General features: G+C 37.0%; 1 protein-coding gene across 6 annotated transcripts in view; it reads right to left on the bottom strand.

The window, feature by feature from the left end:
• Positions 1 to 14,058, bottom strand: part of LOC126278032 (synaptotagmin 1-like) — a 942,194-nt gene that overhangs the window by 39,416 nt on the left and 888,720 nt on the right. For 4 of the 6 annotated variants that reach the window (XM_049977766.1, XM_049977768.1, XM_049977767.1 and 1 more), the window contains 2 exons: positions 12,590 to 12,707; positions 9,314 to 9,447 (listed from right to left, as the gene is read on the bottom strand). In XM_049977766.1, coding sequence (XP_049833723.1) covers positions 9,314 to 9,447; positions 12,590 to 12,707 — 252 coding nt within the window. The remainder of the gene's footprint in view (positions 1 to 9,313; positions 9,448 to 12,589; positions 12,708 to 14,058) is intronic. The other 2 variants (XM_049977769.1, XM_049977771.1) reach the window with 1 other exon arrangement.

The following is a 14,058-nucleotide window of genomic DNA, read 5'->3' as shown; positions in this document are numbered from 1 at the left end:
TAGATTTGTGAATCAAAATTGGTATCCAAAGTAATGCAAAATAACTTATTTACTCAAGCATCTCATGATAGCCTACATAATAACTGTAAATAGCTTTCATGAGTATTGCTCACTCAAAGCAGAACCAAATTGTTTATGTGCAGGGAAACAGAAGAAAAATGTTATCAATTGACATGCACTTTACCTGTAGTGATTACAAATTATTTTAAAGGTGTCTTACAGTAAATTCTACAAGAATAACTACTGTAACATCCTTATGGCAGATGGGAAGAGGTGTACAGAAAAGACAAAGTGATGCTAAGAAAGAAGTAATGCTAATTTCAGTCTTGAATCCAGCAACAAATTAAATGTAGCAAGGAAAATAATTAACATAAAAACTATATTCAGATCTTCAGGAGTTTACTGCCAAGGTGAAGGTGGCCATGTAAAATGATTTAAATACCAGCAAAATGGTAGGTAATACCCTACGAGTTGGACTGTAGAATGTCAGGAAGTGTGAATGGGTTAGGAAAAGCAGAAAATCAGAAAAGAAAGATACTGAGGCTCAATCTAAATATATTGGAGTCAGTGAAATGAAATGGAAAGAAGATACAGGTTTCTGGTTGATATATGTGGGGTAATATCAGCAGCAGCAGAACACTGTGATGTGACCTTTACTGCTTATGAGTATGAAGCAGGTTGAAAAGCGAGTTCACAGCAGACTTTGAAGTCAGGGCAGCCACAGCTTTTATATACCATTTTGGAAAGATAAGACCACTTTAGCTGCAAGTCCTAAATGAATAGACAGGATCAGTTTTGCAGCATTTTAGCTGCATCAGCAGGTGCAATTAAACCAAGTCATGTTCACATAAAAAAAGAGAACTCATAGTATCACAGAAACATTCTACGTGATTTTCTTTTTTGATATCCGCTACATACAGAAAATTTTCTGATCATGAACAATGGGTCATCCCATTCTCCTTTTTAATATGAGCATGACTTGATTTTATTGCATCTGATGATGCAGCTAAAATGCAATGAAAATGGCAATGCCTATGAATAAAGGACTTTTAGCTAAAGCGGTCTTTCCTTTTCAAAATCAAAAGCAAGCCAACACCATGACAGATAACTTCCATATACACAGTGATGACACAAGTAGAAGATGAAGAGATAAAGAGAGTATATGAGGATACTGAATGGTTAACTCAGTATGTAATTTAATTGGACAGATAAAAAATCTACTCACCAAGTGGTGACACAACACACACATAAAAGAAAGTTTCAATTAGACAAGCTTTTAGAGCCAGTGGTTCCTTGTTCAGGCAGCAGGACTGAAGTGGAAGGAAGAGGGGTGAAGGAAAAGGACTAGAGAGGTCTATGAAAAGGGGTAGATTTCGGGAAAGCCATCCAGGTCTGCAAGTCAGGGGACACTTATTGGATGGGATGAGAAGGAAAGAATGATTATTGGGGACTGCATCAGATGAGATTTCAATCGCATCTGATGCAGTCCCCAACAATCAGTCTTCTCTTCTCATCCCATATGGTAAGTATCCACTGACCTTTGGTTCTGTGTAACTTTTTCAAAATCTACCCCTTTCCCTAGTCTTCACCAGTCCTTTTCCTTCATCCCTCTCCCTTCCCCTTCAACCCTTCTGCCCAAAGGAGCAACCACTGGCTCTGAAAGCTTGCCTAATTAAAATTTTCTTCTAAGTATGTGTTCGGCCACTGCTTGGTGAGTAGATTTTTTATCCATCCAATTAAATTATTTTGTCAAAAATTGTTTTCATCCTTATAACTCAGTGTGTAAATAGAGATGAAAATCTAATAAAAAATGGAACTCAGAGTTAGTGGGAAACACAGGTTCAATTGCAGGAATGAGAGAGGAGAAACACTTTTCAATTCTACAGTAAATATTTGCTGGTAATAAGAAACACACTGTTCAAAAATCTCATAAGAGAAGGAAGTATACATGGGAAAAGCCTGGAGACCTGGGAAGATAGGATTAAATCATGGTGATAAAGAGATTCCAATATGAGATGCTGGATTGTAAGGCATACCCATGAGTAAATGTAGGCTCATATCGCAATGTAGTAATCATGAAGAGTACATTGAGGTTTAAGAAAATAGTTAGAAAGACCCAATGTGTCAAGAAGTGAAATATTAAATACTAAGGAATGATGCTTTGCACTTGAAGTTCTCTGAAATTGTAGATACTATAATAATGCTATGACAGAAGCAGTTCACTTGAAAAAGGATGAACATCTGTAAAAAGGGCAATTACTGACATTGGGCAGACAACTATAGGTACAGGAGATAACGGCAAAAAGACTTTACTAACAGAAGGAACACTTCAACTGTACAGTGTTCACCCAATGTAGCTGAGTGGTCAGTGTTACAGAATGTCAATCCTAAGGGCCAGGGTTCAATTACTGGCTGGGTCAGAGATTTTGTCCACTCAGGGACTGGGTGCTGTGTTGTCCTCATCATCATCATTTCATCCCCATCAATGCGCAAGTCACCGAAGTGGCATCAAATCGAAAGGCTTACACCCGACGAATGGCCTACCCGACAGGGGCCCTTGTCACATGACATTGATTTTTATTTAACTGTACAGTGAAAGAAGAAAATACAGAACTGTTCAGGAAAAAACAAGAATGCATCAATATAACTGACTTGGGAGTGAAATACATAGAAAGTGGAGAGAAGCTAAAATGCAATGCCTAGAGAAAAAGTGTGAAAATCGAGAAGGAAATGATTGTCAGAAGGTGAGTTTCAGCATACAGAACAGTCAAAACAGCCTTTGGTGACATTCAAAGCAAAGGCATCATAATGAAGAGTGCAAAATGAATTCCACTGTTAAGGAAAAGGAGAGAGCGGATAGGTAGAAGGAATACCAAGAAGGACTCTACCACGGGAAGAAACTGTCTCCTGATGTGACAGAAGAAGTGTAAGTTGATTTAGAAAATGCAGCTCTACTAGTATAATCAGAGCTTAACATATCTTTGGAAGACTTATGATCGAATAAGGCAGAAAGGAAAGATACATTCCTTTGGAACTGGGGGGAGTGGCAACCAGACAACTGTTCAAGTTGGTATTAGTATGTAGAATCTTTGAGACAGCAGAGATACCAACATACTTTTGGAAAAATATTGTCTACGCAATCCCAAACATAAGTAGGGCAGATAAATGTGAGATCTATTGCACAATCAGCTGAACAAGGCCATGCATCCAAGTTGCAGACATGTATAACATACTGGAGAATGGGAAATAAAATTGATGATCTGTTACATGATGATCAGTTCAGCTTTAGGAAAGATAAAGGCACCAGAGAGGCAGGTCTGATGTTGCTCCTGATAACAGAGGTAGGCACCCTCATAGGATTTGTCAACCTAGACAATGATGATTATAATTGGGCAAAATGTTAGAAATCCTCATAAATATAGATATAAGCTAGAAGGGAAAAAATGGGCAATACACAATATGTACCAAAACCAAGAAGGAACAATAAGACCAGAACACCAAGAGATAAGTGCTGATGATAATACTAGCCAAACATTGACTCAGAGAGTTTTCAGTACAATACTACCTTCCTTGCACTTGAAATTTTATGATTCCTTGATGCCACAGGATGTGTCCTATTAACCACTGCCTTCTTAGTGAAATTGTGCCTCCAGTTTCCTTTGATTCAGTGCCTCTTCATTAATTATTTACTGTCCGCCTGATAGCTGAATGGTCGGTGTGATGGACTGCCGTCCTAAGGGGCCTGGGTTTGATTCCTGGCTGGGTCAGGGATTTTCTCCAGTCAGACTGGGTGTTGTGTTGTCTTCATCATCATTTCATCCCCATCAAGCATGCAGGTCACCCAATGTGGCGTCGAATGTAATAAGACCTGCACTAAGACGGCCAAAGACGCCAAACGCTCATTTCATTTCAATTATTTGCTCTACCCATCTACTCTTCAGCGTTCTTCTGTACCATCACATTTCAAAAGCTTTTGTTGTCTCATCTGAACTACTTATTGTCCAAGTTTCACACTAATTAAAGGCTACATCCCATGCAAATCCCTTCAATACAGTGTACTAAGACTTAACATTTCTATTAGTTGTTAACTAATTCCTCTTTTACAGAAATAATTTTCTTACTTTTGTCAGTCTTCATTTTTTTCATTCAGTCTTCATTTTACCTATTATCTGTTATTTTGCTGCTCAAATAGTGAAATTCATCTACTAATTGTAGTGCCTCATTTCCTAATCTACTTTCCTCATAATCACCTGTTTTAACTCAACTATATTCCATTAACACTTTCTTTCTTCATCTTCTAATCTAATTCAGAATTGCCTGATTTAGTTCAACTACATTCCATCACCTGTTTTACTTTTGTTGATTTTACTTTATAACATTTTTTCCGTGATACTATCCTTCTGTTCAACTGTTCTTTCAAGACTTCATGACCTTTGCCGTCTATGACAGAATTACAATGTCATTGACAAACCTCAAAGTTTTCATTTCTTCCCCCTGAACTTTTAATTCTCGCTCCAAATTTCTCTTGGTTTCCTTTACTGCTTGCACAATGTATAACACTGGGGATAGGCTTTGACTCACTCCCTTATTAGCTACTGCTTCTTTTTCATGTGCTTTGACTCTTCCAACTGCAGTCTAGTTTCTACACAACTTGTAACTAATCTGTCACTCCCAGCATTTTATCCCTACTACATTCAATTTTGGAGAGCACTGTCCAATCAACACTGACAAAGTTTACTCAAAATCTACAAATCCAATGAACACAGATTTGCCTTGCTTCAACATATCTTGTAAGATAACTTGTAAGGTGAGCATTGCCTTGTGTATTCCTAAATTTCTCTAGAATGCAAACTGATCTTCCCCAAGGTCAGCTTCTTCCAGTGTTTACATTATTCTGCAAATAACTCTTGCCATTATTTTGCAATGAAGACATATTAAACTGATAGTTTTGTAGTAGGATGTAGAAGCTTATCTCACTAGGGGAAAGATAGATACTGCCTACAGGAAAATTAAAGAGACCTTTGGAGAGAAGAGAACCACGTGTATGAATATCAAGAGCTCAGATGGCAGCCCAGTTCTAAGCAAAGAAGGGAAGGCAGAAAGGTGGAAGGAGTATATAGAAGGTTTATACAAGGGCGATGTACTTGAGGACAATATTATGGAAATGGAAGAGGATGTAGATGAAGACGAAATGGGAGATACGATACTGTGTGAAGAGTTTGACAGAGCACTGAAAGACCTGAGTCAAAACAAGGCCCCCGGAGTAGACAACATTCCATTAGAACTACTGACGGCCTTGGGACAACCAGTCCTGACAAAACTCTACCAGCTGGTGAGCAAGATGTATGAGACAGGCGAAATACCCTCAGACTTCAAGAAGAATATAATAATTCCAATCCCAAAGAAAGCAGGTGCTGACAGATGTGAAAATTACCGAACTATCAGTTTAATAAGCCACGGCTGCAAAATACTAACGCGAATTCTTTACAGACGAATGGAAAAACTGGTAGATGCAGACCTCGGGGAGGATCAGTTTGGATTCCGTAGAAATGTTGGAACACGTGAGGCAATACTGACCTTACGACTTATCTTAGAAGAAAGATTAAGAAAAGGCAAACCTACGTTTCTAGCATTTGTAGACTTAGAGAAAGCTTTTGATAATGTTGACTGGAATACTCTTTTTCAAATTCTAAAGGTGGCAGGGGTAAAATACAGGGAGCGAAAGGCTATTTATAATCTGTACAGAAACCAGATGGCAGTCATAAGAGTCGAGGGGCATGAAAGGGAAGCAGTGGTTGGGAAAGGAGTGAGACAGGGTTGTAGCCTCTCCCCGATGTTATTCAATCTGTATATTGAGCAAGCAGTAAAGGAAACAAATGAAAAATTTGGAGTAGGTATTAAAATTCATGGAGACGAAGTAAAAACTTTGAGGTTCGCCGATGACATTGTAATTCTGTCAGAGACCGCAAAGGACTTGGAAGAGCAGTTGAACGGAATGGACAGTGTCTTGAAAGGAGGATATAAGATGAACATTAACAAAAGCAAAACGAGGATAATGGAATGTAGTCAAATTAAATCAGGTGATGCTGAGGGAATTAGATTAGGAAATGAGACACTTAAAGTAGTAAAGGAGTTTTGCTATTTAGGAAGTAAAATAACTGATGATGGTCGAAGTAGAGAGGATATAAAATGTAGACTGGCAATGGCCAGGAAAGCGTTTCTGAAGAAGAGAAATTTGTTAACATCGAATATAGATTTATGCATCAGGAAGTCGTTTCTGAAAGTATTTGTTTGGAGTGTAGCCATGTATGGAAGTGAAACATGGACGATAACTAGTTTGGACAAGAAGAGAATAGAAGCTTTCGAAATGTGGTGCTACAGAAGAATACTGAAGATAAGGTGGATAGATCACGTAACTAATGAGGAGGTATTGAATAGGATTGGGGAGAAGAGAAGTTTGTGGCACAACTTGACTAGAAGAAGGGATCGGTTGGTAGGACATGTTTTGAGGCATCAAGGGATCACAAATTTAGCATTGGAGGGCAGCGTGGAGGGTAAAAATCGTAGAGGGAGACCGAGAGATGAGTACACTAAGCAGATTCAGAAGGATGTAGGTTGCAGTAGGTACTGGGAGATGAAGCAGCTTGCACAGGATAGAGTAGCATGGAGAGCTGCATCAAACCAGTCTCAGGACTGAAGACAACAACAACAACAGTTTTGTAGTATCCACATCTGTCAGCAGCTGCCTTCCTTGGAACTGGAATTATTACATTCTTCCTGAAGTCTGAGGGCATTTCCCTCATGTCATTTATCTTGCACATCACACAGAAAAGTTTTGTCATGGATGGCTCTCCCAATGATCCCAATAATAGTAAGGGGATGTTGTCAAGAAAAAACTGTCACAAAACATGGACATATTCTATTCTTGCAGAGTCGTGGGAGAGATATGGCAAACACAGTAGAAAACAGTTTTTTAACACTGTTGAAGTGTGTGGAATCATGAATCCTGGTACATAAGTTCAAAAAATGTTAGTAGGCTGTGATCTTAAAAGCACAAAAAATGACTATGTGAACCTAATAGATGGCGTAGCGTGCAATGAAGGTTATGATTTATGCAAATATGCAAGTAGAAATTTTTGGTACTTAATCACTCCAAGGTATTTGTTGTGAACATTTCAAAGATACATGATTTGATCTATGGTCATATGCAAATGAAGCTACCTCACAAACAAACTATAAATTAACAAAGACTTGCAAGCATTTTGTGTTACAAGTGTAAACAATTTTAGCAGAGAGTTGTTTACTAATCACAGAATACAGCAAATATGCAAGAAGACGACATAATGACCTGCACACTCAGAACTTATTCCCCTTCAATCATTATAACAATCAAGGTAATTTACAGGCTTCGAATATTTTAAGGGCAACAGTTAACAATGAGCCTATGTGTTTCAATGCTCTCACATATTTTTTAGGGAATTTTTGTAAAATCAAGTATTCGAAAAGCCTTTGACATTCAGGAAGACTGTGCAGTGTGGCACTTTGAGACATGTGCAACTGAAATGGTATTTCAGATAGGTAGGGTCACAATTTACTACATTTAAGTGGTTCTATCTGCAGTACTAGGGAATTTTGCCTTTCGAAGTCCAATTGGGGGAACAAAAGATGGAGAAAGATATACAGTGATAGAGCTACAATGACCACTTATCTTAGCTGCGATAAGCTATACAGGCAATGAAGAGTGAATAAATACTATAATACTGATAATTACATGACATGGATGCGGAGATTCAGCACATATTATGTGTGTTAAGCAGTAATAGGAGTCTCTAACAGGGGTGAAAAAAAAGGAAATGCATATCCCCCCCCACACACACACACATATATACATGTGTACACAAAATAAATAAATAAAAATAAAAAAAAACGGACAACTAGAAATGCTGCATTAGATTAAGCTGATTACCCTTTTGCAGGTGCATTTTTTGTAGCAACTTAGTGAAGATAATTTTTTTGCTGTCCTATTAGAATTGTGATCAACTGACTATATTTATTTTTTGATAACTTTAATTTTGTGATTTAGGACCAAAAACTACAGTGGTGCATATATCACCACAGCATCTTTGTGAAGGATTAAAACTATGATGTAAATGGATTTCCCACTTCCCTTTTGTGAGCTGTTATGTGATGCCATTACATGTAAAAAATAATGAACAGTGTTTTCGGTTTTTATTTAATGTTTTCTTTTAATTTATTAAAAAATAGTTGTCACTGATATTAAATAACGCAAAGTGAAAAGAATCCTTGAAACTTTATCATGCAATAAAGGTATGATCTGATGCAGGTCACAATAATGTACACTGAAGAAGCAAAGCAATATGCTCTGACAACAGTAGTGGTCCCATGACAAACAGAAATTAGTTGTTGTAGCAGTTTTCATACACATGGTGCAGTGTACTATCACATGATGTCAGGTATAGACAGAGGTTGTAGGACTCATCGCAAAAGCTTTGGAATACCCCTAAGTTGGTGGTGACAGATCAATTTTGTGGTAAGTATACTTGCCAAGCCTCTTCCAGAAACTATTTTGGTGGTAACCATACTTCCCAGTAACCATTAAAACACCATTATATGCTGGGATATATACTTCCCACAGTCCTGAGGACTATATTTCACAACAGTGGTTTGTAACTCACATATATAGTAAACAAAAATGAAAATCATAAAGCTGTGCACAAATGAAATAATAATTATTAGGTGTTACTGTATATTTGCTACAGTGTTAGTGCAGTGGAGTGCCACTAGATGCCAGGAGCATACAGAACACATACAAACACATATTCCCTCAAAAGCTGTAAAGAAATACTTTTAGTGGGAAGTATATCCACCACGGGCCATGAAAGGGTGAAATACCTTGCTTAATACATCTCATTACTGCAATTTCAAATTTTAACATTTACTTTCATTAGCTTTTTGGGAAAGAACATTTTTCTTGGATAATACTATATGAATCCATAAACTTCCACTTACAATCTATGGTGTTGAGTAACAGCTGTGAAGAAATTGCTCAAAGATAGTAGTTACACATTATCACACACAAGATGCAGTGGGTATTAATAAACAAGTGAATGGTCAATTTTCAATAACAGCTTTTCTCAGTGGTTTGTAACTCACATATACAGTGAACAAAAATGAAAATCATAAAGCGGTGCACAAATGAAATAATAATTATTAGGTGTTACTGCATATTTGCTACAATTTTTCATGAGTCATTTAAAACTGAAATTCATTAGTGTAAAAAGGATGTACATACCTGAATTTGTTCAAATGGCACCTCAAAAGTAAATGATTCATTATAGTAAGGGTTTAATGTACACTTCTTGATACTTGTCTTCTTTTTCTTGAGGCGTTTTCCATTCTGCATCAGTGCTATCTTTACATATGGGTCTGTAAAATGAAACAATTGTACTCATAACTATAGAAATAAGCATGTTGACATATATCTCTGTTTACCATGTGTTTGAAGTTATTTTGAGAAATATTGGGCATATTTATGACAAGTCCTTTTTTGCAATCAGAAATAATATTAATTTCATTTGTCTTTAACGTGAAACATACACGCTAGTTAAAATTAATTACACTACTAAGTGAATCAAAGAAAACATCACACACAACTCTCTTGGAATGACCCACTTTCACCCAACAAAAGTAATAACCACAGTTTTATAGTTTGCAAAATTACAAGTCTTGTAGCTGAAAAAGTTCTTGAAACATTACAAAGGCAGTATTCAGTTTTATAACTTTTAAAATTGCAAGCCTTATAGTTGACAAAGATCTTGAAACATTATGAATGACAGTATTCTCACAGAGTGACAGACATAAATACAATTAAAAATCACTGAATTGTATATGCACTGAATTGTTAACATGCACACAAACAACATTAAAAACTTTCTAGTTTTTGGACAAGTCCTTTCTCTGGAGGCATGAGGTGTATGGGTTAGGAATGTGGGAGGGAGAGGAAGCAGGTGTATGGGATAAAAAGGAACACACAGGCCTGGGTACCAGTGAGTTTGTGCAGCACACAAAGATAATAATGCAGAGTGCTGGACTGGTAAAGCATTACAGCAGAGGAGGGGGAGACTGTGTGGATGATGTAGTAGATGCAAGGTGATTGAATTTAAGGTCTTTAGGCAGGATGGAGGTGGGCGTCGGGCAGGGCTATTAACAGGAATTAAGGTCAGGAGGATTAAGAGAATGAAGAATATGTTATAAACAAGGAAACCTCAAGAAGAACATGTTGCAAGGGCAAATTCCAACTAATCAGTTCAGAAAACTTGGTGCTGGGGAGATGGATTCATACAGCACAGGTTTTTAAGCAACCACTGAAACTGAGCATGTGCTCTCAGCAGTGTTTTCTGTCACTAAGTGATCAACGTTGCTCAGCCCATAGAAGGAGAGTGACCATTGATTCAGGTGAATAGATGGTTAATGGTTGTGCCCACATATAATGCTGTGCAGAAATTGTAACAGCACAGCTGGTATATTTCATGGCTGCTTTCACAGCTGACCCTGCGTGTGATGGGACAGGATAAGCCTAGGAAGAGACTGGAGTAGGATGTGCTGGGCGGGTAGATCAGACAGATCTCGCACCTAAGTCTTCTGAAGCAATATGTTACCAATGTGGTGGAGGGTTGGGAGTGGGTGTAGCATAGGGGTAGACCACAATATTGGTTGGGTGGTGTAATACCACTTCTCAGGATGAGTGGGAAGGATTGTGGTTAATTAAACCTGGGGTGAGTCATTTTCTCCGGTCCTTTTAAAGCACATTTGATTAAAAACAGCCAAGCTAATCAAAAAACATAAACCCATTGTCAAAGACTGCAGTGAGACTCACAGGTGATGCTGGAAATAAGAAAACCAGTGATAATGTAATGGTTGTGTGTGTACAGCGCAAAAGAATAAATGTCAAATACCCTACACTAGATAACATGGAACAGTTTTCTGTTATTGAACAAACATAATCACCTTGTTCAAATATTTTTCATTTACATGTTGATAAAATCACAGGCAACCATATTAAAATGATACAATCAAGATACTTATGTGGAACTAGTAAAATAAACTTTTATAGGAAACTCACTGTTATGACTGATCAAATTTACCACATCCACGTTGTAAGATGAAGCAGAATATTGCACTGTGACAGTCTAATAAGAATGCAGAATCAAGATCACACAAATTAAATTCCAGTATATCCTCCTAACATATTTAACAGCCGGCTTTGTAGAAAATGAAGAAAAGAAGATGAAACAAAAGCTATCTTACCATCTTACTTAACTGCAGAAACACTTCACAGAGAGCTACATGATATCAGTATGGTGCACAAGTACAAATACTTGAGCAAACAGAGAGGGCAGACACAAAAAGCTGAAGATATAAATTTCATATACTCTTGAGAATAGATCTTGTTCATGTTACTTGTGACTGCTGCTGCTGATGGTGGTATTAGCAAGCAAAGCCATGCAAACAGCAGCTCTTCATATGTACAGTAAAAACTGCTGAAGTTTCAGCAAGTTAACAAAATTTCTTTCCTCCAAACAACTTCCTCTTTGTCAGAAACAAGTTTGACAAATTCAATAATATGATGAGAAGTACAGTTTTGACATTAAGCTGATGTTCAGTGACAAATCAGAATTTCATTTTGCATAAATCATAAGTTCTATATTGAATGCATAAAAGTATTTGTATCAGAAAGGCTTTATTTCACAACTGAACATCTTTAGGGGCATCTGGAGCCAATGTTTTCAGTGGCATGGTTTTTTACAAAAATGAATGGTTATTTTTTTCTTTAATGTCATCAGTTACCATTCATTACCGATTCTAGGAAATGAATCTGACAGTGGACTTGAGTCATCAAATTATGCAGTGCTCCATCAAATTTATAGGATAATTAATCTGTACATATTATTTTGAGTTGCAGGCAACCACAGCGAAATCTACACATTTTTATAAGAAGGCAGAAAAACACCATTCTTGCTGTAGAAAGCTTTGATTTAACAAAAACTTTCTGCATCCAGAGACATATTTTTGCCTTCTTATAAAAACCTAAATAAGAAATCACTACATCACTGGTGGGCTATATCTTGCCAAAGATTAAGGCCTATGTGGTTAATATCACAAAATCTCCATAGGCTGCAATGGCAGCAGTCATTTCTGTAGTCATGACTGATATGTAGAAATGCAGACATGCTGAAAGGCTACTTGATACTTAAGACAAAGTGGTAATTGTATCATTTAATTTACCTCTGTAAAAATGTCACCTCTTGACGTATTTCATGGATTTTGTCAACACAGTGTATGTCTATGTCAAGAAAAGTGATCATCTGGCATTGCAATAGTTGAAACTGTAAAAGTTACTTGCGTAAGTAATGCTTTTTTTTAATTCTCTCTGCCTGAAAACTTATATGTGAAATCAATGAAGAAGGGAAAAACAAAAATGCATAAATTTATTGCTGCAACCAACAGTAGTAAAAAAATTACAAAAGTACTACAATTTTTTTAAAAATAGGAAAGCTATAATTGTAACCTGAAAGTCCTCCCACGTCCATCTTCTTCAGGTTCTTTGCTTCTAAGATGACAACTGTGAGCTTGCCTGCTGTTGGCACATACCGTAGAGAGAAGCAGATGTCTCCCAGCTTGTTTTCCTGTTAGCATTAAATTCATTAAACATCATCTTAATGCTGAAAACTGACTAGTATGTCTTCCAGGCTGGTAGTATTTGCTTTACAGTAAATGAATGGTTGTTCTTTATCAGTGAAATGATGTGGTCATAAAAAATTTAGTTTCTTCCATACCTCTTTTGCAGACCCAAGTTGACAGGGGAAAAAGAAATAGATGGCATGTCTTATGAGAGTATAGACAATACTATACTCAGAAAAGAGAACACGATAGAAACAGAAAATACAGATTTTCGACATGATATCATTGAAGTACACACATGGCACAAGTCTAAAAGGCAAAGCTAAAAAAAACTAATAGGCTGTTGGGCCTACCTTTCTGTTTAACGTAGATAACCCATTAGAGCTTCATGAACAAGTGGCAGTAGCCTACATGTTTTCATCACACTATGGTATTGTTATTGTCGCTAGAGTGATTTTCTATGTAGCTAAAGCTCCATTGTGACCCATGAATGTTTCATGGTGCTTCAGTCAAGGTTTAAAGTGCATAACTCACTGAGTTCTACCTAATCTTCTTCAAACTACAAGGTATAATAGTATTAATATACTCCCAGATGGAAAAATGATGTCTTCCAAATTTTTTCCACACTGTGGGAAGCATATTATTACTCAAATACGAGGATGTGTTGAAAAATAATGCCACTGAATTTTTTATGTGTAAAAGTTCTTACAGTTTTTTAGATAAAATAAATGTTATAATCATTCTGCATCTTTATTCTTCATGTCTACTATTTGCAGCCCTCTGCCAGAAAGCGGTCTGAATGGTAGCATGGTGATGTGTACCATAACTATGTCATTAAATGGAAACTGCATGCTGTAATCAAGCTTTGAGTTCATCCACACATGGTGCAACCTCTCCTTCAGTGCGACAATGCCAGGACACATGCAAGTGCTGAGAAATATGTAATATTTTGATGCCTTGGGCTCCCTGTCATTGGTAATCTTAAATACAGTGCCAATGTGGCCCCATTGGATTTTCATCCATTTCTGAAACTTAGAGAATACCTTCAAGGATTTCACTTTGATAATGATGAAGTGGTGCAAGCAGAGATGAGGTTGTTGTTCCATCAACAAAGTCAGACATTCTACAGTGATGGTATCAAGAAACTGCTCTCTTATTGGAGGGATATCTTCATCACCAAGGTGACTACAAACAGAAATAAATATGTAGACATGAAGAATAAATATGTAAAATGTTAATAATGCTTGGTTTATTTAAAAAGCAATAAAGAGTTATCACATAAAAAAAATAGGGTCCTGTTTTCCAATACGCCCTCATATTTTGATGCAGTCAGAGCTCATCAATACATTGTATAAA

Source organism: Schistocerca gregaria, chromosome 6, assembly GCF_023897955.1.
Source record: "Schistocerca gregaria isolate iqSchGreg1 chromosome 6, iqSchGreg1.2, whole genome shotgun sequence".
NCBI classification, from domain to species: Eukaryota; Metazoa; Arthropoda; class Insecta; order Orthoptera; family Acrididae; genus Schistocerca; species Schistocerca gregaria.
The sequence above is the reverse complement of the archived record's forward strand: the minus strand, read 5'-3'. Positions and strand labels throughout refer to the sequence as shown.